Here is a 23484-nt window from a genome sequence, read left to right as displayed (position 1 = left end):
AGTTTAGATATATATCCCCTCCAAATCTCATATTGAAATGTGATGGATCATATCTGTTATGTGCACCTGGAACCTGGTATGGTCTCAGTCTCAGTCATTGTGGAATGAATGGGGCAGTATCTTAGAGTCAAGGAAGTGGGATATTCTGAGGGTTTAAGACAGGCGTCCCCAAACTTTTTACACAGGGGGCCAGTTCACTGTCCCTCAGACTGTTGGAGGGCCGCCACATACTGTGCTCCTCTCATTGACCACTAATGAAGGAGGTGCCCCTTCCTGAAGTGCGGCAGGGGGCCGGATAAATGGCCTCAGGGAGCCGCATGCGGTCCGCGGACTGTAGTTTGGGGACGCCTGGTTTAAGAAGTCCTCACTTAAATTCATCTCATCTCTGCCTCCTCCCAAGAAAAAGTAGCCCTTAATCTGAATGTTGGGTCCCAGGAACCCAAGTGGGTCACATTTGCAGGGCTGGTGTCACTGTGCACCAGCCCTGGGTATTACAGCCTGGGTGTGAGGTTCTCTTCCTGATGCTTAGGATTTCTTCCCCTTTCCCGTGGTAGAAGTTGTAAACTGACATAGCAAAACACTCCTGCAGCCAACTCTGGAGCACTCTCTTTTCTGGGATTTCTTTCATGTAGCAGGGCCGAGGGAGTAAACTTTAGTTCTGGGCTTAAGTGAAGATAAGGAGTTTTTAAAGGATAGGTTTTATTTTATTTATTTATTATTTATTTTTCTGACCACTTCTCCCTCCATCACGAAGTGGTGCAAAGTACATTTATTTTTACAATGAAAGCTCTATGAATCTGACAAAGGCCCTCCTTTAACTGGAGATAATTTGGGTTGTTGTGAAGGTTTGGGAAGCCCTTCTATGGGTCAGTTTTATCTCCGAGTCTGTCCCTGCCAGAAGCCGTCAGAAGTCTCCGTTACTCTGGGCTCCAGTGTGCTACCCCCAGATTTGGCAGAGGGATCTCTCCCTCCTAGTTCACAGTTCTGCTTCCCACCCTCAGTGATGGAATTAGAGTTCCAGGTCCACGCCGTGAATGAGATTTTGAGTGTTAAGAGGGAATATGTAGTTTATGATCTGAAGACCCAAGTCCCACCCCAGCAGCTGGTGCCCTGCTTCCAAGTGGCAGTGAGTCCCGTCAAGAGGACTCTGATAGAGGGCTGCTGGAGATGGTGGGCATGAGGAGGCAGGGCTAGCAGCTGGATCCCATGCTCCTGTTGTCCACCTCCCTCCTCTACCTGGAAGGCCCTGGCTTTTTTCCCTTCCAGCTGAGCCTGAAGAACATGGCACTCAAGTCCATCATTGCTCTCTTGGTGCCTGCGGAGGTGCTGCTGTTGGCTGACGTGTGTGGGGGGCTGCTGCCCCTCCGGGTCATCGAGCGCATTGCCTACAAGGTGACCTTGCTGCTGAGCTACCTGGTCTTCCACTCCTCCCTGGTGCAGGCCCTGCCAAGCTCCTCCTTCTGCAACACCCTGCTCAGTAAGTCCTGCTCCCTCACCTGGCCTGCCCTGTTTCTCCCAGGTCACCCACTGGTGCTTAGCTGGCTGGGCACCAGAGACTCAGGGACTAGCCTCTGATCATCTCCCCATGCCTTGTCACCACCAGTTTACTTCTTCACCATCCTGTTGCTGCTGCTCTTCCTCAGCACCATGGAGACTGTGCTGCTGGCTGGGCTGCTGACCCGGGGCAGCCTTGGAAGGAGGATAGGTTTTAATAGCCAAACTGCCTAGGTCCAACCTTGACTCTGTCCCTTGATCGCTATGTGAGCTTGGCACAGCTTTTTATCTCCCAGTTTTTTGGTGAATTTACTAATCTGTAGAGTGATCAAAACTCGTTGCTAGATTTTCTAACGTTTTATAGAGGTAAAAATGAGATCATGCCTACAAAGCATTCAGCACAGTGTCTGGCATCTAGAAAGTGCTTCTCCCTTATACCTACTTGGCTCACACCTTCACCAAATATTATTTTTTCAGATCTTCTCTTCTCAATGCAACTTTCTCTGAGTATTCTACTTAATACCTCAAACTCTTCCCACCTCATGGTCCAGTTAGTACTTCTGATCTATCTTGCTCTTGGGTTTTACCTTCTAATAATGGCTATTTTATAATATTCTGACATATTACATTTATTTTTTAAATGTAGGTTACATTTTGTAGATAGAATAAGGGCTAAGCTGGGGAGAAGGCTACTCTTCATGAAAATTTTATTTTTTCCTTTTAGAGATTAAAAACAAAAATTCTCTAAGTTAAGTACATCCCTATGGCATCATATTCAAAGCTTCTACTGAGCTTTAATTTAAACATCAAATTGCCCCCACATGGTAAATAAACACCCAACAAATATCTGGCAACTTTGTAATGTGTTCTATGTTTTCTACAAGTTCAACTCCTCCATTCCTAACTAGGGTTGCCACTAAGCACAGATTGTACCCACATGATAAATGAGTCATTTTGTGGATTTACTTGAATTAGAGAAGTCAGCAAATACTCCCCTTTGTCCTAGCCTGTCATTTGGGGAGGCCCATTTAGAACTACCGAGACTCTACTTGTCCTACACATTTTTCCAGGGTTGAAACTCTGCTTACTTGGTATTTTCCCTGCAGCACGTTGAACTTCTTTCTTCTGTAATTCTTCTTATCAATGCTTAAACCACAGGCACAAATTCTTTCCCCTCCATCTCTCTCCATACACATCTTTTTCTGTACTCTCATCCTACTAATGCAATAGCAGCTGCCACCCTTTTTCACTCTACCATTGTGTCATTTAGCAACCCACTTCAGCAACCCTTCCACTTGGTCATCATGACTGAAATGAAATTTTCCCCTCACAATTTCCTGTTTCTGGTAACCCTCTCCGGGTTTAAATCTTATTTAACTTCTACACATTGTTGTCTACCAAGATTTAATTAGTGAATTAATTTTTGAGATGGAATCTCACTCTCTCACCCAGGCTGGAGAGCAATGGCATGATCTTGGCTCACTGGAATCTCTGCCTCTCAGGTTCAAGTGCTTCTCCTGCCTCAGCCTCCCAAGTAGCTGCAATTAGAGGCACATGTCACCACACCCAGAGAATTTTTGTCTTTTTAGTAAATACAGGGTTTTACCACCTTGGCCAGGCTGGTCTTGAACTCCTGACCTCAAGTGATCCACCCATCTCAGCCTCCCAAAGTGCTAGGATTACAGGTGTGAGCCACTGCGCCTGCCCTGAGGTTTAATTTCAATTTCAAATTACCTCCATGGCAAATAAATACCAGGAAAATATCTGGTAATTTCTTCTTCCAATCCCTTGGTGTTTCCCAGAACTTTAGGGATCAAGTCAGGATTTGGTATATTCCTTGCAACATTCAGTTCAACCTTCCTTGCACTTCTCAAGAGACAAATCCTTTATAAAAAATGAAAGTGGTGGTATCTGCATTTAGTTTAATGTCTTCATTCAAAATTATGCCCCTTTTTGATGTCCTTGCTAGCCACTTCTCTCTTTTCTCATTTTAGTCATCTCTAGTGTTTTAAAATGTAGGTGTGGTTATTACTCAGATCATTGAAAAGATAATTTGTTATCTGCAATTGTCAAGAGAGTAATAGTGATGCCATGCCATGTAGGGCCACACAGGGAGACACTGTGTTCGGGAGACAGAAGGAGTGAGGAGAGAACACAGGCAAGTGCTGTTATTGGAGTTTCTGTGGAAAGAAATGAGTAAGGCAAAGGTAACAGTTTGGAATTGGCTAGTTCGAATAATTTTAACAGACTCTGGGGTATGGGGCTGTCCCTAGTTGCCTGGTCCCTGGCCCTGGGGTGAATAGAGTCAGTGGCTCCTGGCCCAGTGTGTAAGAGCCTGATAAAGAAAGTAGTTGAGGAGGTTGGGCTCCTGATTTGTTGGTTTGCAAATGAAAGACACAGTTGCAGGAGAGTCCTTTACTATTTTTAGGAATTGGCTCACCCAGGGAGGAGCAGACTCTTAAGGATCAGTAAGGTCCAAATGTGAAACATCAGAAAATACAAAAAATAAAAAAAACCCCACAGTTAACACATCTAGTCTCCTATATTCTCTCCAACTTTCCTAATGATTGGATTTCTGTTTTCTTCCCCACTTAACTATCTCCTTTCCATTTCTCACCTAGTTAACTTGATATTCTACTTTTATACTAGGTAATTTAACTTTCAACCAAGTCCTTAACCCCTCAGTTTTAATGACTGTCATCTTTACTAAAGGCACTCAGATAAAGCACTATATTAGATTAATATGTTTCACATCAGTTTAAATCTTGTTTTCCAAAATTGCTATTTCCATCTGCATATTTCTTTTATTTTCCATTTGTTTGCCCTACTCAAAAAGTTCTTCATGTTTATTCGAGTCCACGACACCTGGGATTTCTCTCAGTCCACCCTCTCCATTTTGAGTTAAGAGACTTCTCCACCACTTTCTATTAATTTCCAGATTCTGCTGACTGACCTGCATGACATCTTCAGTTTAGCTTCTCCCTTACATTCTTACTTCCATTATGTAGTGTGTAGACCTCATTGCTTCCCTTTATCTAGGACCAACAGGCTTATCCCTCCAACCCTCTAAATAGTTTGCCCATGGCTGCTAGATTCATATTTCTTAAATAAAAGTTCCATTATGAGACTCTCCTGTACACATTCCTTCACTGACTTCCCTATATCCACCAGGAGAAAAGAAAACCACTAAACAAAACATCAAATAGATTATTCCTGGATCAGGATGAATGGGCCTTCATGGTGTAAATTTTTACCCTCTTCTTTGATGAAGCTGGCTTTGATTTTCCTTGGCCAGATATGAATTTTCTCTCCAAAGAACTATGTAACTTTATAGAGGCACTTGTATTCTGTCTTGCTTCAATTATTTTTTATACCATTAGACTGTAAGCTTTTTTATGACAGGGGCTTTATCTTCTTCATCTTTGTGTTTTCTATAGTGATTAGCAATAAGCCTTATAAATAGTAGGTGTTAATGATTCTTTTTAATGAAATAGCATCTCAAAACACCATGGTAAGAATCTTGAGCACTCAGCTAAATCCTTAATTTGGTATCATTTAAAAAAATATAAAGATAATTTACAATTAATTGAACATACCCAAGCAATTACTCTACAAATGTTTAAATTGCCATATGCACCTTAGTTTGCACCGTATTTTGAATTATATGTGCTCCTTGTGCTTTTAACTGCACATTTAATATTTAGAAAAGGGTTAAACAAATGTGATGTGTTACATCAAAGGAAGGAGGGAAAGCGTGACAAATTAAGTAGTTTGTATAAAAGCCAAATAATTCTAAGACACAGAAATAGTCAAATACATCATGAACTCCCACGCGTTGCAGTTTTTGAGTGGGAAGCCACAATATCTTGCCTGGAGACAGTGGAGGAGGGGCAGAGAACAGTGGGAAGTCTGACTTATGTTCCTGTATTGGATAGACTGACCACCACTCTGTAGTTATTCATCAAGTAGAATCAGTGCAGGTGAGAGCAAGCAGGAAACAAAGTCATAGAATTTCGAAGTCAAAAGGCTCTTAGAGGTCATCTGGTTCAATCTCCTGCCAGTAGCAGGAATCTTTTCTAAGTGCCATGGACATATGGCATCTGTTGAACACCCCACTGAGAGAGATGATTGCCCTATTGAGGGATCTCATTTCACTTTAGGACAGAGCTAATTATTAGGAAATCTTTCTTTCTATTGAGTTGAAATATGCTTCCTATAACTTTTACCCAGCGGCCCTCTTTCTATCCTCTTGAGTAATGCAGAATAGATTAAATTTATCTTTCTTATAATTGCCCTCAAAATAGCTGAAGCTCACTATCAAGTCCTCTATCAGTCTTTTCTAGAGGCTGAATAAAAATCTCCATTTCTTACACAAGCAACAATTGCAAAGCACTTTATTTGCCTCTTACATTTGGAATTTAGATTATGCTAATTAGTATATTAATTTATATGTATTTCTGTTCTCTTTCTTTGCCTTGTGCTGAATTGAATTGAGGGAAAAAAAATCTTTTATTTTTGAATCACCTTTCCCAAAATCTACCCAAGGTCTGCAATATTTCCTTTAAATTCCAGAAGAGAAAGGGAATGGGTGGGGGTGGGGGTGGGGGGCACGAAATACTCTTTTAAAAGAATGACTTTACAATGATTTCAAAGGAAAATGTGATGATATCAAGGGAGTTAAGACTATGATGAAATAATTTTCGAGGAAATGCTGTGGAAACGAGACCAGGAGAGACTTACTACTGGACGCAAAACCTGGAGCCTTGAAGAGGGCTTGCCCAGGCACCTTTCTACCTAGGGTACTACCTTTCCCTCCTGTCTAGGCTATAAGAGTCTGGCTGTCCCTCTGTCTGAATTCTAGGTAATTTGGGGCGACCATAATTTCTCCTGATTATGCTGTTGTACTTTCCTCTAGTTACAACTTGAAAAATAGAATGAAGCTGGTGTTCATGGTCTACAGAAAGGGCAAGGTCAACTAGGGCCTTTAGGATTTGACCTCTTGAAACTCACTTGAAGTAGTGATACAAATTGAAAAGGTATCCAGTATCCCCAAATACTAAATGGAGTACTTGACTTTTATTGCTGCTAAATTTTATCATGTTAATTTTTGTCTTTTTTTTTTTTCAATCCCTTAAGAATCACTTATGGCTCGATTCTCTTCTCCAGTGAAAATTTCTGTCATCTTTCCTCTGATAAGTATGACATGTATGTCTTAATCTAAGTGTTAGATAAAGTCATTGACTAGGATGGAACCAAGGAGGAGATCCTTGAGTCTGCCATTTGGGATCTCCTTCCAGATAGATATGGATACTTTAATTAATATTGTTTGAGTTTCATTGTCCTGTTCTTTGTGAAAAGTTGTGACAGTGTTATTAGTCAGCAAATATTTCCTCATTTTGCCAACAAGGATGCCCTAGAAGCTTTTGTAAAAGCCTTGCTGAAGTCTACATATGGGGTGACTACTGCATTGTTTTAAAATTTTTCTTATGACAAGGAAAAATGTGTGTATTTTGTTTGAATAAGCCCACTCTTGTCCTTAAGAAACATCACATTTTCTCCTGTAGGTGTACACCAACACCACATGTGCATCATTTATTCTACTGGTGTGCAAGCAAAATATATTAATTTCATTAGTCTGGCTGGGTGCGGCAGCACACACCTGTCATCCCAGCACTTTGAGCAGCTGAGGCGGGCAGATCACATGAGGTCAGGAGTTCAAGACCAGCCTGGCCAACATGGCAAAACCCCGTCTCTACTAAAAATACAAAATTTAGTTGGGTGTGGTGATGTATGCCTGTAATCCCAGCTACTTGGGAGGCTGAGGCAGGAGAATGGTTTGAACCCGGGAGGCAGAGGTTGCAGTGAGCAGAAATTGCACCACTGACCTCCAGCTTGGGTGACAGAGAGAGATGCCATCTCAAAAAAAATTTTTTTAGTCTTTCATTTCTAGAATCTTTTCTAATTTTGAATTTTTATTTTCATATAGTGCTTTTTGCTTTCTGAACATCTTTAGGCAGTAACTTCATAATGAAAACTCAAGGTTCATTTAATAATATGATTTAACTTATTGTGGATTGGAAATTTATTTAATTTTTTATGATGCTTTCAGATTTCTAAGTAATTCTAGAAAATCCCATTGGCATTTTAAGGAGGAAATTTTTATGATGTTGAAAATGTTCTAATACTGCATCATCCAATACAGCAGCCAGTGGTCACACATAGTTATTGAGCACTTGAAATGTAGCTAGAGCAACTGAGTGAATTTTAAATTTGACTTATTTTAATTAAACTTTAAATAGCCATGTGTGGCTATTAAAACTGAAAAGCTTCTGAATAAATATGTTATTTAACACAATTCTAGAATGTTGGACCATTTGTGAACAGCACATTTATTCAGAAGCTTCTCAGTCTGATTCATTACTAGAATTCTTTGTGATTGCATAGTCAGGTTTATAAAACTTTTAGCAAGCCTCTCTCATGACATTACCTCTATTCCTGAAGATTTAAAAAATCTGCCTTTTTTTTTTTTGTATATGTAGATATTTCTACTTTCCACTCCTTCAGACTTCCTAGAACAAAAATGTTAACATTAGGCATGGTATTCGGGATGAAAACCATTTCAGCCACAGATGGCTGAATTCTACCCAAAGGAATCGGCCCGCATTCTTCATCCTTTCAATTTGCAGAGATAAGTTCTTAAGATTTCAGGGCCTGGATATAGTCCTGAGAGTAGAGAAATATCTTTAATCAGAAGAGTATAAGATGTTAACAAGAAATTAATGCTTACTACAAATACACGTTTCTTAAATAAACTATTTAAAGATTGGAGCCATGGAGTGTTATAAAGAGAAATTACTGCTTTAGCAGGGTCCTGATACAATAAGAACTGGAAAAGTTTTGACACACGGGTATATTGGGAAATGCAGCTTACATCCACATCTTAAACTTTGTAGCTTAGGTTGCTAGATGGGCATATCTTTAAGACGTGTGTGTATGTACATAAGGACACATACAATAATTTAAGCATGTATTGGCAAACCCATGTCTATACTGGTATAAGTTTATTCCTACATCTGAGTTTGTATTCCCCTTTGCCTTATGAATAAATTCTTGCAACAAGAAAACCAGGAGTCATCCGATGTTAACTGTGAAATGGTTGTGGGAACTGAATGTTTTATCTTCAAAAATTTGCAGATTACCAACAAAGGGCAATAATTATATTCTGCTTGGCAGCAGTGATCATATCCTGCTTGGCAGTTTTGACTGTGGAGAATGTCATGTCACCCTGGACTCCCTCCAATGTGACTTTCCTGTGTAAAGTGGAGATTAGGTCAGTCTTTAACTGCCTCATGGTGACAAATCTCAGAGGCCACATGCCCTCAACCTCTGTTTTCCTGCTAATAGACTTAAGGGATTAGCAAAATGACCAGACCAATCTCCTCACGACGTTTGTTGGAAAATGTATTGGTAAGTGGTCAAGTGCTCCAAAAAATAATGCCTAAGTAAAGTGCTAAGTCATGTTTATGACTCCTGACACAACCCCCTTCAGGCTCAATCTCCTTGTTTTCTGACATAGTTGGAGGAGGAACAATTAACTCTGGCCACTGTATTCTAAGGAATTACTGATTACCCCATACCTTCTTGGAAAATTATGCAGAATGAAAAATAAAACCAGTGACCCATAGGTGTTTTTGGGTGTTTGTGACGAACACACAGCTGCACGCCAGCTCTCTTTACATCTTTGTTGCTTACTCTCCCTAGACAGGGATGATGGACCGCAGTACTTGAGTTCAAAGAAAGGAGCCTGAGGTCCATATCATTGCCTTATGGTACTAACGGGTCCTGAACTTGTTGAAAAGAGAACAATTAATTCTTAGGCCAGCTTAACAGCAGAAGCTTCCAGAGCTGACTTTTCTTTGTGTCCTAGAACCAACCGTTACTTCTATATCCTTGGCTCCTTTTTGAAAGGGAAAACATATATAGAGCAGGAGGAAAATAGAGAATGTGAGTTAGCACCCCTCCCACCAATTGTCTTTATGTTCTTTTGTTTGGCATACGCTCAACCTCTGTGGTCACTGTCCCCCAGGAAGGTGGGCAAGCCTACCCTCTTAATAAGGGGTACTATTGCTTTTCTTCTCCCACCTTTCCTTCTACTTCCTAAATATTGACTGAGTACCTACCGTGGGTCAGGCACCATGTTAGATGGTGATGGCTGCACAGAGGATGTAGAGATTAAGAAGGTGTCCTTATGAAGCCAGTATTCTCTGAAATGTTGCTGTTCCTTCCCCATATCCCTCCTCTCACCCCAACCCAGGACTCTTGAAAATAAGAGGTGCTGATTTTAGTAGAGGGAAAGAGATTTACTAGAATCACTACTGAATTTAGGGATAGGAGGAGAAGCCCAAATGAATAAAAGGAAGCAAGGCATTAAGTCTTTAAGTAGCACATTTAAAGGTTGGCTGCTTTTGTGTTAAAGCCATTAGATGTGATTTACACTCTGGCAAGTCAGTAAATAAGAGCTTTAGTTCTTTTCAAAGAATTCTGGGTGGTGGGTAAAGAGAGAAGGAGAAACATAATTACGGGGTAGGTGAAGAGGCAGGAGGGCCCTTCCAAAGCCATTACTTGGGGGCTTGCTTTCTAAACATACAACCCAGTTCACCCTTCCATTGTTAGATGCTAAATGATGCTTTATTCTTGTTCCATAAGTGAGGGAGATTATAGTTTAGAAGTAATATTTAAAAATGGATTATCTAAATGTATACTACTTATTATGTTGGCTCAGTACATTATGTGTATAGGTTGCAAAGAATTTTAGGGATTAAGTTGTAATTAATTTTTTATAATTTGAATTTTTGATATTGTTTCCTATGCCCCTGTGCCTAACAGGAGTTTTTGGGAGGATAACAGAATATTTTTATTCAACAGCTAAGAAATAATCACTTGGTACAACTCATATAGAACCAACCCAGATGAAGATAGAATTAGCGGGAAAAAGGAACAGTTTTTCTTGACAAAATTCCTTTCTAAGTTTACTGTGAGATTACTTGAACTAGCTGTTTAAACTATTTTTTTTTAAATTGAAAAGTTGGGCTTGAAAAATGAGTAGTGGTGGAATTTGTCTTCACAAAAATGTAGGTAATAAGCTGGATGCACATCATAGGCTCTTAATATTTACCAAATTGGCCATAAATGAGAGGTTTCTTTACCATGACGGTTACTTTTTACACTATAATATATTCAAATTGAGGGCTTTGTTGGATGAATGCAGTATTCTAATGGCATCCTGGAAAGGTTCTATGTTGTGGATGTCTATTTTTATAAAAGAAATGACCAATTACTGAAGAACCACAATACCATGTCCAAACACTAAAAGAAATTGCATTTAAACTGGATTTTTCTGTGATAATCTGATTTTAAACAAACAGCCCTATTATCGCTATAATTACTCTGTCAAAATGTTAAATTTGACCTGAGCACTGTGCTCTTAGACAAGAGCAAAGAGTGAGAAATCCTCTCATTCTTTATGTTCCTGGAAAGGGCTTAGTACAAAGAACAACCCTTTCCCATATAACTTAGATAAGACTCATGAAAACGTCCATTGTTTACCTATGACAAGGCCAGACATAAACCCTCTAAATTCCCATTCTTCACCACTTAAATGATTAGCCGAACTGTTCTGCCTGCCTGCGCTAATCAATCAAAAACAATCTGTTGGTTAAACCAATTTTGGGGAAGTTTCCCTTCTTCTACCAGAATCCTAAACTATGGCCCATCCTCAGCCTAAGCTTGCACACAATGCCTCCTTGATAGCCCCTACCATACTGAGGATAGAGGATACTGAGGCCTCATGATAAAATCTTCTCTGTCCCAGTGTCCCATCATACCACCTTTTATTCAGCTTCCCTAAACTTGGATTTTTATAGCTATGTGACTTAGTCTATTTTGTGTTGAATACCTGAGACTGGGTAATTTATAACAAACAGAAGTATATTGGCTCACTGTTCTGTGAGACTGGGAAGCCTAAGATCACAGCTCTGGTAGGTTTGGGTTTGGTGAGGTTATCTTTTCTTCCAAGATGGTGCCTTACGTGCTGCATCCTCTGGAAAGAAGGAGCACTGGATTATCACATGGCAAAAAGCAGAGGAGCCAAAGGCAAAAAGGTACTAAATTTGCCCTTTTATGTTGGCATTAATTCCACTCTCCATCCTCATGATCTAATCACCTTTTAAAGGTCCTCCTCTTAATACTGTTACAATGATAGTTAAATATCAACATGAGTTTTAGAGAGAACCATTCAAACAATTGCACTGTGTTCCCTCCTCTCTGTAAAAGAAAAATCCTTTTTGCCTAACTCTTGAGGTGCTTACAGATCTTGTAGTCAGAATGTTCTTCCTGTTGCAATAGTACCCCTCTCTCGTTTATAATTGTTGACCCACAGATATTTCTTGCAATATTTCTTTTGAATAAAGTTTCTCCTTACCAAGTCCAGATTTATTTTTTATTTGACATTATTTATGATTGTCAGATATTGTATCCCCAAAAACTCAGAGAAATTAAAATACATCCAGAGGGCTTTCAGGAAAATAAATCAGATATAATTTTTTTTACTGTATTTAATGTTTTAGAATAAAGTAAGATGATAGAGTAACCAAAGTCCTTATTTCTTATATAGTCTATACTCAGAAGCTCCCCATCCTGCCTCTGTCTGGCCATATTTTGTTTACTACTCTAAACTAATGGTCTCTGTGTACCCATTTTCTTCTTGAAAATAGGGTATAGAATAGCCTTAGGCACTGAGGACTTGTTTCTAGTTTTATTATTTGACAGCAGCCATTACAACCTAGAGAATAAAGTAAACTTCGATTTTGATAAGGCACTAATTTGAAGCTTACCTTCTATGAAACTGATGTGAGTGGAGTGAGAAATTTAGCCACCTGAACTTCAAGAAACAATATTAATGGAGAAATATTTTTTATATTAAAAAATATTAAATATTCAGTTGTGTTTAAATATTTTGGTGTTACATTGGAATGTTGACTTTCTGCTGTAGTGGAGAAAAACATTTTATTCCAACCTCCTAGGTTCTGTTGTTGGAGCCTGTGAGTTAAACTGACAAAAGGTGTGGCCGAGTGCAGTGGCTCATGCCTGTAATTTCAGCACTTTGGGAGACTGAGGTGGGTGGATCACCTGAGGTCAGGATTTGGAGACCAGCCTGGCCAACATGGTGAAAATGTTGGCCATTTTCTGTGGCCAACTATAGTATACTAAAAATATTTAAAAATTGCCTGTACTGAAAATATAAAAAAATTAGCCAGGCATACTTGTGCATGTCTGTAATACCAGATACTTGGGAAGCTGAGGCACGAGACTTGCCTGAACCTGGGAGGTGGAGGTTGCAGTGAGCTGAGACTGCATCACTGTACTCCAGTCTGGGTGACATAGCAAGACTCTGTCCGCAAATAAACAAACGAACAAACAGACAAAAGGCAAATTAGTAGGAGAAAAGGCATATACATCTTATTTTTAATTTATACGCTCAGGACCCCCACATAAATGGAATAGAAACCTAATAATGTGGATAGACCTGGGACTTATATACCACTTTAACAAAGGGCAATAATTTTTTTTAAATTTTAAATTTAATTTTAAAAGTTCTGGGGTACATGTGCAGGAGGTGCAGGTTTGTTACATGGGTAAATGTGTGCCATGGTGGTTTGCTGCACTTATCAAACCCATCACCTAGGTATTAAGCCCAGCATGCATTAGCTATTTTTCCTAATGACAAAGGGTGATAAATTTGTGGAGAAGTGGCTAGACAAAGGAAAAGAAGTTCGGGCTCCTAGGACCAGTGAATTGTGGAGACTGACTAGAAAATGTATAGCAGATAAGGGTTGTTTAGTTCAAGTTTGTTATACAGGTAAGAGTCATTGCTCTTTTCCTGGTACAAGAAAGGGAAACACTTTTACAAATAGAAATTTATGTCACTTGTACAAAGGATAATTTATGTTCTGCTTTTAGGCAGAAAAGAGGGAGGGCAGAGGGCAGAGAGCTCTTCCATGTTTGCTATTTCTTAATTACCTTTAACTCTAAATAATCCTTTTGCCAAAGTGGGATATTTTGTAGTGGTGCATTTTAATCCCCTTCTGTGCTATTTTAACTACCTCCCTTATCACTCAAGACAGTTCTTTATGTGACAATATACATTTCCTGCAATGTTTTAGTAAAAACAGCAGACATTTCCTTTAATATATTAAAAACAATTTTATTGCAGTGTCTCTCACTGCAGATCTTGAGGTAAAACCATTCTGTGGCTTTTATTACTGGGTTTATAGCACAGCAGACAACAGGTAAATAAGGACAGCAGCATTTTCCTCCTAATTCCTTTTCCAAGGTCAGAGCAGGAAAAGAGTGCTTTTACTTTGCAGAACATTCTTCATGTGGTTGTTACCTATCCCATTGGGCTTAATTCTGTTCTTAATGAGCTGCACACCTGTGTCCCTGGCTGGCTGCCCTCTACACAGTGGAAAGAGGTGAGGGAGGGTGACTTCTTCCTTCATCCTGAGCCCTAGGATTCAGAGATGTGTCTGCCTGTATTTTGTTGAACATCCCAAGTGTGGGTGGTATTCTGAATCTCTTCCCATTATGCTAAGCAGCTAGCATCGACTTTGTTATGCAGATTGAGGTTAAAGACAGTGAAATTTCTCAGTCATATCCAGGCTTACTATAACCCAGCAAACTTCCCAATTGCACAACATATTGAAGAAAACTATGCTTGAGTTGTTTCTGTTTTTGATTTTTAAATTTCCTGGCAAGTAGATACTGAGTTCAAGTTAAAGAAGATGGTGGTGAAAACTACTCATACCTTGGGGTTTGGGGAAGTGGCCTCCTAATAAAAAATGCAAAATGAGCCCTGAGAGCGGTCATAAACTTATCCTAGCCTATCATTCTTTGTGGTCATTCTAATAAGGATCTGGGGTGAGGATGGAGATGAATAGTAGCAACTCAGATTTCTATTTGACCATTATCATATCTCAAGAAAATGCCTGGATGGATTTTACCAAATTTAGATGGTATATTTGGGATAGTAGAACCTAAAATGTACTGTATGTGAGATATGCAGAATTTACTTCAGGGGGCCATGAGAGAACCTTAAAAAGATAGTGTTTTTCTGGGGAAGTGGAAACTGGGTGTATTAGTGCATTTTCATGCTGCTGATAAAGACATACCCAAGGGCTGGGTTCGGTGGCTCACTCCTGTAATCCCAGCAGTTTAGGAGGCTGAGGTGGATGGATCACGAGGTCAGGAGTTCAAGACCAGCCTGGCCAAGATGATGAAACCCTGTCTCTACCAAAAAAATACAAAAATTAGCCAGGCGGCGTGGTGGGCGCCTGTAATCCCAGCTACATGGAAGGCTGAGGCAGGAAAATCACTTGAATGGGGAAGGAAGAGGTTGTAATGAGCCAAGATCACGCCATTGCACTCTAGCTAGCCTGGGTGACAGAGCAAGACTCCGTCTCTCCCCATCCTCCCCCCAAAAAAGACATACCTAAGACTGGGCAATTTGCAAAAGAAAGAGGTTTAATGCAGAACTCACAGTTCCACATGGCTGGGGACCCCTCACAGTGATGGCAGAAGGCAAGGAGGAGCAAGTCACATCTTACATGGATGGAGGCAGGCAAAGAGAGGAAGAACTTGTGCAGGGGAGTGCCTCTTTTTAAACCATCAGGTCTCATAAGGCTTATTCACGATTATGAAAACAGCATAGGAAAGACTTGCTCCCATGATTCAGTTACCTCCCACTGGGTCTCTCCCATAACACTTGGGAGTTCAAAATGAGATTTGGGTGGGGATGAAGTCAAACCATATCACTGGGGCATAATTAAAAGTCTTGTGGTGGGCCATATCTGTAGAGACTTGCCAGACATGTTAAAATGTGAAGGGAAAAGAAAGCAAATGATGTCTGCAGTATGACCCCCAAATCTGAAGTCCTAGGACACTAATTGTAGCTGCTGGTTTGTGATTAAGTTTCTCCTCATGGGAGCACCTCTATGCAGCATCATCTGCAGAGAGGGACATCCTGGGTATAAAATCAACCAGTCTATGCCATCTCAAAATACATCTTTGGCATAGGACTATTTTGAGCTGAAGGCAATTAAGGAACAAAAAATGCAGGAAGAGCTTTTTGCTCTCTTCCTATCTGCCTAAAAACAGAACATACGTTTCCTTTTGTGAAGGTATTGCCTCTGCCCTCCATTATGCCAGGATGAGAAGAATCCTTACCACTGGAGACAGGATGCCAGCATCAAAATGAGTCTACACAGGCAAACTCTACAAAAAAATCACTCTTATATTATGTTATTTTCTCTTACATTATTTCTTTCTATCATTTATTGCCCTTAAATGTTCAACTTCTCTTTTGTCTTGTCACTTCTCTACAAAGTTATCATCCTTTGTTAAAATGGCATAGATGCCCCTGGATCTAGCCATTTTTTGGGTGTCTGTTTCATTTCTCTGAAGGCTTCCATGTAAGTAAGAATTAGAATGTTATTATCAAATAAAATTTTTTTACCTTTTCTCTTGTTAATTTTTTGTCAGTCGAATTCTCAGGTTCTAGCTCTAGAACACAAACGGTAGAGGAAAAGTTTTTCATTTTCTTCTCTTACATATAACTATCCCAAATTCCCCTATCTCATTTTCTGCAAGGGCATCTAACATGCCCGAGCCATTGATTACCTTGTATTTTTTGATCCTGTGCTCTTATCCTTTTATCAATGAGCACACACTTCCAATATGTTTGTTTATATACTAATATTATAATTGTATTACTGCACTAGTATTTTATGTACACTATAAATGTGCATAAGAATAGAAGCTCTGAATAAAAAATATCAGCAGTCTGATATTTCCTTTCTCACTCCCCAATTGACCTTTGAGCCTTTATCCCACACTGGAGTACCTCCTCCAAGCTAGTTTTCTTTCGAGAGTCATAGAGAACTTTTTGAAATACCGTTTTAACCCTATTGCTCACCAGCTTAAGACTAGTTAGGTGTTTGCACTGAGAATATCATTTTATTCCTGGTGGCCAACAAGTCCTCTGCTGCCCTCCTCTGCTACTTTGTCCCTGGCTTATTAGGTTTCTGCCATATTGAACTCCATTTGATTTCTCAAATGCTGCAAGCTTGTTCTGGTCACTGAGCCTTCATGTAGGATTCGTTCTGTAGAGAAAAAGTATGTTTTCCTTGTAATCTTCTAAGTTCTCCTCTGGGGTCCTGGAAACGAAAGGCAGATTAACAAGAGAAAAAAACCATATGTATTTATTTAATTTATGTTTTATGTGACACAGGAGTCTTCATAAGAAATGAAGATTAAAAGAAATGCTTAAACCTGAGCATATTTTTGCTAGGTTCAATGAAGAGTAGAAAGGCATGGAATATGTGATAGGACAAAGGATCTGAGTGAAGGGTAGTAAACTAGGGGTAACTTAGCAAGGTCTGTTCATGCAGGTTCCCTTTGGCATGGCTCCGTCTTTGAAGCAAAGGATGCTTTTTACTTCCAGGTATAGACAGGGCCCTTCTCTTACGACCTGCTTCGGGGAGAAGTACTAGAGAAGGTCATAGAGTCCTTTCTGTCATTTCTCAAATTTCTTCAATTTAATTTAAAATATTCAGTATGTCAATATGCCATGTTTTGAGGTAGCATATCCTGAAACCCATCAGTTTGAAGACCCAGCATTTTAGTCTTCTGAATAATTTTAACTCATTCGTTGAATCTTGTTTTTCAAGTTATTTACTCAAATAAAGTTTCCCTGACACCAGCCATCTCCTTTCTCACTAATCCAAATCAGTTTTTTCCTATATTAACCTCTCATCTCATTGTAAAAGTTTTTCTTCATAGCACGTACTACAGTGGATAAGTTTACATATACTCATGGCATTGTTTGATTAGTATCTATTTCTATCAATAACTTTTGTGTACCCTGAGATTGTATCTTTTTTTTTTAAAAAAATGATCTTATCCCTGGTTCTTAGACTATGTTTAATACTAGTAGCTGCTTGTTGTAGTTTTGATAATTGAACAAACAAACAATTACCATATTTTCCAAACCATGGCATGTGGTTTTGGGGAATGAGGGCCCAGCCTATAGGGGGACAGAAACTTTTCCATAAAATTCAGAGTATAGGACTGGTGAATTTTCTCTTCGTTTTTGTTAACTATATGTCAAGTTGTTATTTGTAGATATAGTGACATAAATATCAGAAAGAGATTATATCCAAACATTAAGCATGTTGCAGAATTCTGTGAGATAGTGCTTTTTCTTCTAAATGTGCCTATCACTTTCCTTGTTTTAATGCTGGCATTTTTGGCAGGGAGCTGCTGATACTACAAGTCCAGCTTTTACTGCCATTCAGTTGCCTTGATTAGGGAACAACTCAGCATTCCTAAATTATTCACAAGTCTCAGGCATTGCTGAGGACTAGCAAATGTCAAATATAGTCATTGTCATCCAGGCAGAAAGAAGAACTTGATTTGAATGTATGCATTTAAATTAATAGAAAGCAGAACTGGCAAAGTGACCCTACCTCTTCCTTAAGTGCCCAGACAATTAAATGCAAATGGATTCCCACAGGAGTCTCATGCCAACTGCTCCTCATTCCTCTCAAACAGAAAGGAAAATGCCATTCATAGTGTCATTCTAGGGCAGAGGGTCTGACATTGACTGAAACCCCTATAGTGCTTGACCAGTGGTAATCTGCATAAATACATCTAATGGGAGCATATTTTGAAGCATTGATTGGGGCTTTTTTTTAAGTGCCCTCTGTGATAATCAAATTCCTGGTGACTTTCCTATAGCCCAGGCAGCTGTATACTGCTTTAAGGAGAAAAAGGGAGGTGTATAAATCAGGGCATAAAGATCAAATAAACTTAGTCATTTATTCATTTATTTTTTTAAACAAAACTTATTAAGTCATACAGGGAGTTCTGGTTCTAGAGCTACTGTGTGAATAAAATAACTTCTCTAACTCATGGAGCTTACATCTTCTCAGGTAGAAATGTAATAAACATAAACTAATAAGCAATTAATACAGGTGTAATAATAATAACATCAGGTTAAAAAGATAAAAAGTGAAGGAGGTGAGGGTGTTTAGATACCTCCTTGAATAAATGTCATTTAAATAAGATGCCAGAATTAGCAAATAAATATACAGGATGTCCAGTATGTCTATTCATGGTGTTATTGGAAAGGGGTCCCGATCCAGACCCCAAGAGAGTTCTTGGATCTTGCATAAGAAAGCATTCAGGGCGAGTCCATACAGTAAAGTGGAAGCAAGTTTATAAGGAAAATGAAGGAATAAAAGAATGGCTACTCCATAGGCAGAGTAGCCCGAGGGCTTCTGGTTGTCCATTTTTGTGGTTATTTTTTGATTATAAGCTAAATAAGGGGTGGATTACTCATGCCTCTCTCTTTTTTAGACTACCTAGTGTGACTTCCTGATGTTGCCATGGCATTTGTAAATTGTCATGGTGCTGGTGGGAGTGAAGCAGTGAGGATGACCAGAGGTCACTCATTGCCATCGTAATGTTGGTGAGTTTTAGCTGGCTTCTTTACTGCAACCTGTTTTTATCAGCAAGGTCTTTATGACCTGTATCTTGTGCCAACCTCCTATCTCATCCCGTGACTAAAAATGCCTTAACTTACTGGGAATGCAGCCTAGCAGGTCTTAACCTTATTTTACCTACCCCTTATTCAAGATGGAGTTGTTCGAGCTTAAATGCCTCTGACAATGGGATATACTGATAGTAACAAATTATTCACTGTTAATCTGAAATTCAAATTTAACTAATGTATTCAACCATATCTTGCTACCCTACATTCAAATCACGTCTTGAATACTGTGAAGAAGCTAATCATGGGAAGACTTGGAGAAAGTGCTGTATAGGCAGGAGATTGGTGTGTGTCAAACGCCCTAAATCAGTAACAAGGAGGGAAAGATGTTTATGGATAGGGTTGGGAGTTTGTCCAGATCAGACTGTGTAGGGCCTTGAAAACCATGATGTAGATTGTGAATATTATTTTAATTGTGTGGAAAGCCACTAAGAAGCATTTGGGGAAAAAAAGTGTCATGATCTGCTATTTGTTTTAAAAATAACACTTTGGCTTCAGGATTGAGAACATCTTGGAGGTAAGAGAGGAAGCAGAAAAGTCAGCAGAACAGGCTATCACAATAGGCCTGGCATGAGATGGTGAGTCCTGAAGGAGGGTGGGAGTTGCAGATGTGATGAGAAGTACTTGAATTTGGTATATATTTAAAAAATGGAGCCAATAAGAATGACTGAAGGATTGCACGTGGGGTTCTGGGAAAAGGAGAATCAATATGAATGATTCCAAACTTCCTGGCCTGAGTAATCGTTTCAAAAGTTGTTCATGTTGGTAGGAACATCTTTTTATTCAAATTTCTAGAGCTTTCCCAGTTCTGAATCAGATACAAGATAGGCTGGAGAAAAATGGAGAGAAACAGGGAGAAATGATTATTCAAAATGAAAAGGTGTTAAATCTCATGGATTATTTAGCATCAAGAACTACCTCCAGGGATCTGCATGAAATCTGAGTCATGCTTGTCCTCCTTGTGGCTTTCTGATGATATCAAACTATCCATTGACAAGGGGTTTGCTATGTTCTGAGACTTGAGTTTGAAGACTTAGTTCTGCATACAACCTACTGCACTATCTACATCCAGTTGTTTGAGACACTCAGAAATATGTCCTCTCCTTCACTCTGAATATTTAGGGTATGGTGATAATGATGTGAAAGCAAACCTTTCATCCCTGTGGTAATCAGAACAATCATCCCCCCAAAATGTCTGCATCCTAATACTCAGAACTTTTGAATATGTTATATAGCAAAGGAGAATCAAGGTTGCTAATTGGCTGATCTTAACATCAGGAGGTTTTCCTGGATTACCTAGGCTGGTCAAGTATAATCACACTGTAAGTGTTGGGAGAGAGAGGCAGGAGAGTTAGTACTGGAGTAATGTGACATGAGAAAGGCTTAACCTGCCATTGCTCTGGCTTTGAAGGTGGAAGCTGGCAAAGAGCCAAGGAATTTGGACAGCCTCTAGAAGCTGGGAAAGGCAATAAGGTAAACTCTCTCTTAGAGGCTCCAGAAAGGAAGACAATCCTACTGACATCTTAATTTCAGCCTAGTGAGAACCATTTCAGACTTTTGGCCTCCATAACTGTCAGATATAAAACTTGTGTTATTTTAAGCCACTGAGTTCATAGTAATTTGTTATAATAGCAATAGAAAATTAATACACTGACCAAAGTAGAAGTAGATAAAACCAGCTGGATCTATTCAGTGAGGCCATCAGTAGTAGAACATGTTCCTTATTTCATATACAAAAGAGTCTTCAAATTTTCCCTGGCAGAGAGAACTGAATATGAGAGAATTACCTGGATGATTAAGGAAAACATATCGTATGCTACATTTCTTCCAAATATGCTTTTCCCAGTCCTTGCCTCAGTTACCAGCTAAGCTTTCCAGAATGAGCCTGAAGTTTTTGAGTTCAGAATATTTATTTATTTATTTATTTATTTGAGCTGGAGTCTTGCTCTGATGCCCATGCTGGAGTGCAGTGGTGCAATCTTGGCTCACTGCAACCTCTGCCTCCCAGGCTCAAGTGATTCTCCTGCCTCAGCCTTCCAAATAGCTGGGATTACAGGCATGCCCCAACATGCCCAGCTGATTTTCTGTATTTTTAGTAGAGACGGGGTTTCACCTTGTTAGCCAGAATGGTCTCGATCTCCGACATCACGAACTGCCAACCCCAGCCTCCCAAAGTGCTGGGAATACAGCTGTGAGCCACCATGCCCAGCTGAGTTCAGACTATTCTATGTAGAACATTGGCTTTTCTGTGATCTTTACCACTGTACTATAAGCTCTTTCAAAGTGCAAACTGTATCTTGTTCAACAGTGTTAGCTTTGCTTTCAGCAAATAATTGTTGAACAAATGAATGAATGAATGAATGAATAAATGAATGTCTGCTTCCCTTTCCTTTCAGTTTTGACTGTGAGAATGGTACATTGACATATTAGTTCATTCTCACACTGCTATAAAGAACTGCCAGAGACTGGGTCATTTATAAAGAAAAGAGGTTAAATTGACTCACTGTTCCCCATGGTCTCAGGAAACTTATAATCATGGTGGAAGGTGAAGGGGAGGCAAAGACCTTCCTCACATGGCAGCAGGAAAGAGAGAGCTAGTAAGAGCAGGGAAAACTGCTTTATAAAACCATTAGATCTTGTGAGAACTCACTTACTATCATGAGAACAGCATGGTCCCATCACCTCCTACTGGATCACTCCCTCAACGTGTGGGGACTGTAGGGATTACAATTTAAGATGAAATTTGGGTGAGGACACAGCCAAACTCTATCAATCAGTGTATGTATAACTGTTGAGTTGGAAGATCACAAGTTAAGCTTGAATTCATCCCAGTCATTTTGCAAGACCTGGATTGACAGACCACTTTGTCATGCAAGGTCATATTGTTGTAATTATTGTCCCTCAGCATATGCATGGGCCAGGAACCAAGCATGAAAATGCAGTAAGTCCTTGGCATCTAATTTCTTGTTTTTGTTGCTTGACCTGATCTGTGACAGACTGGAGAGCCAACCTGAAAAGTCACCTGCAGCCCTGCCAGACTGCTGTAAGAATGACAGCTTTGGCTTACCACTGGGAGCAGGATAATATGAGAGGTGATGCAGTCAGTCTGCAGGGGAAATTGGAACTCAGTTGGCCAGGAAGACTGGGATTGAGGACAAGGCAGGGCAGAATGAGAGAACATTAAGAGAACTGTGGGAAACCTCGGTTTGTTTAAGGTTAAATTTGAGATGCATTTGTTCAGTGATTGTTTGCTCTATAGGATGTTTTATGTAAGGCACCATGCAAAATACCAAGAGGGAGACGATGAATAATCACAGCTGACATTTATTTCCTGTTTATTATGTGTCAGGCACCATGCTAAGCATTTTAAAAGCAGTATCTCATTTAATCTTCAAACGATTTTATGAGGGAAGAACAACTATTATACTCATTAAGTTGATGAGAAAAATTAAGTTTAGTGACAATACCTTGCCCAAGGGCACCCAGTAAATGGCAAAACTGAATATTCAAACTGAGGTTTGGTTTAAAAGTCTATTCTTTTAACCACTACACATAATAGCCTGGTCTTTAATCACTGAACCTAATAATCTAATTGCTCCACTTTTATCCTAGGAGAGGAAATAAAATACACAAATGGAGAAGTTATAATATGAGACAAAATGTGATAAATGCTGTACAGAAGGGGTGAGCTCAGCATCAGAACACAGCACTTCTGAGAATGTAATTCAGACAGGATTTAAGCAGCAGGAGTTAGCAAATAATAGAAGAAGCCTTTGAGTATTTATTGTAAGTTAAGTGATTCATGGTTGTTTATTCGTAAATTCAAAAAATATTTACCAAGAACCTGCTATTCACTGGTACCCTTCTAAGTACTTGGGACCCATTAAAAAATAAGGATAAATATACCTGCCCTCTTGAATCTTGTATTTTAGTAGAGGGGGAGAAACAGTAAAGAATAAACTATACACATATAGTTTATACACACAAATACACATGTATGTATACATGTTCACAAAAACTCACACCCATACCCACAGTCTTAAATATTAAAGGGCATTATATGCAATGGAGGAAGAAAAAGTAGAAGAGTGCAATGGATACTTTACATGGGGTAATTGTGTGATAGGGCATAACCAAAATATCTAATTGAATCCCCAAACTCTTTTGAGGCACATATTATTTTTCTGCCCCCTTTTCAGATAAGAAAACAGGGTTACAGAGGTTAACTAGTTTGTTCAAGAAAGTAATAGAATTGGGATACTTTACAATCAGGTAGATGGACTCCAGAACCAGTGTCCTCAATCCCTCTGCTATTGTCACTCCCC

At 39.5% G+C, this 23484-nt stretch overlaps 1 protein-coding gene across 1 annotated transcript; it reads left to right on the top strand.

Moving 5' to 3' along the window:
* The first annotated feature begins 299 nt into the window (after positions 1 to 299).
* Positions 300 to 1728, top strand: LOC120364001 (ligand-gated cation channel ZACN-like). The gene is made up of 4 exons (XM_039469285.2): positions 300 to 333; positions 846 to 1126; positions 1267 to 1477; positions 1604 to 1728. Exons 1-4 carry the CDS (start codon positions 300 to 302, stop codon positions 1726 to 1728), a joined length of 651 nt encoding a protein of 216 aa, XP_039325219.2.
* Positions 1729 to 23484: the final 21756 nt, after the last annotated feature.

Source organism: Saimiri boliviensis, chromosome 2 (assembly GCF_048565385.1).
Source record: "Saimiri boliviensis isolate mSaiBol1 chromosome 2, mSaiBol1.pri, whole genome shotgun sequence".
In the NCBI taxonomy this organism is placed as follows: domain Eukaryota; kingdom Metazoa; phylum Chordata; class Mammalia; order Primates; family Cebidae; genus Saimiri; species Saimiri boliviensis.
This window is presented reverse-complemented; position numbering and strand designations above follow the sequence as displayed.

Coding starts and splice junctions, on each gene's coding strand:
- LOC120364001 (XM_039469285.2), top strand. CDS start 300: ATGGCCTCAGGGAGCCGCATGCGGTCCGCGGACT. Junction 1,127..1,266: donor TGCCCTGCTTCCAAGTGGCA/GTGAGTCCCGTC, acceptor TTTCCCTTCCAG/CTGAGCCTGAAGAACATGGC. Junction 1,478..1,603: donor CTTCTGCAACACCCTGCTCA/GTAAGTCCTGCT, acceptor TGTCACCACCAG/TTTACTTCTTCACCATCCTG.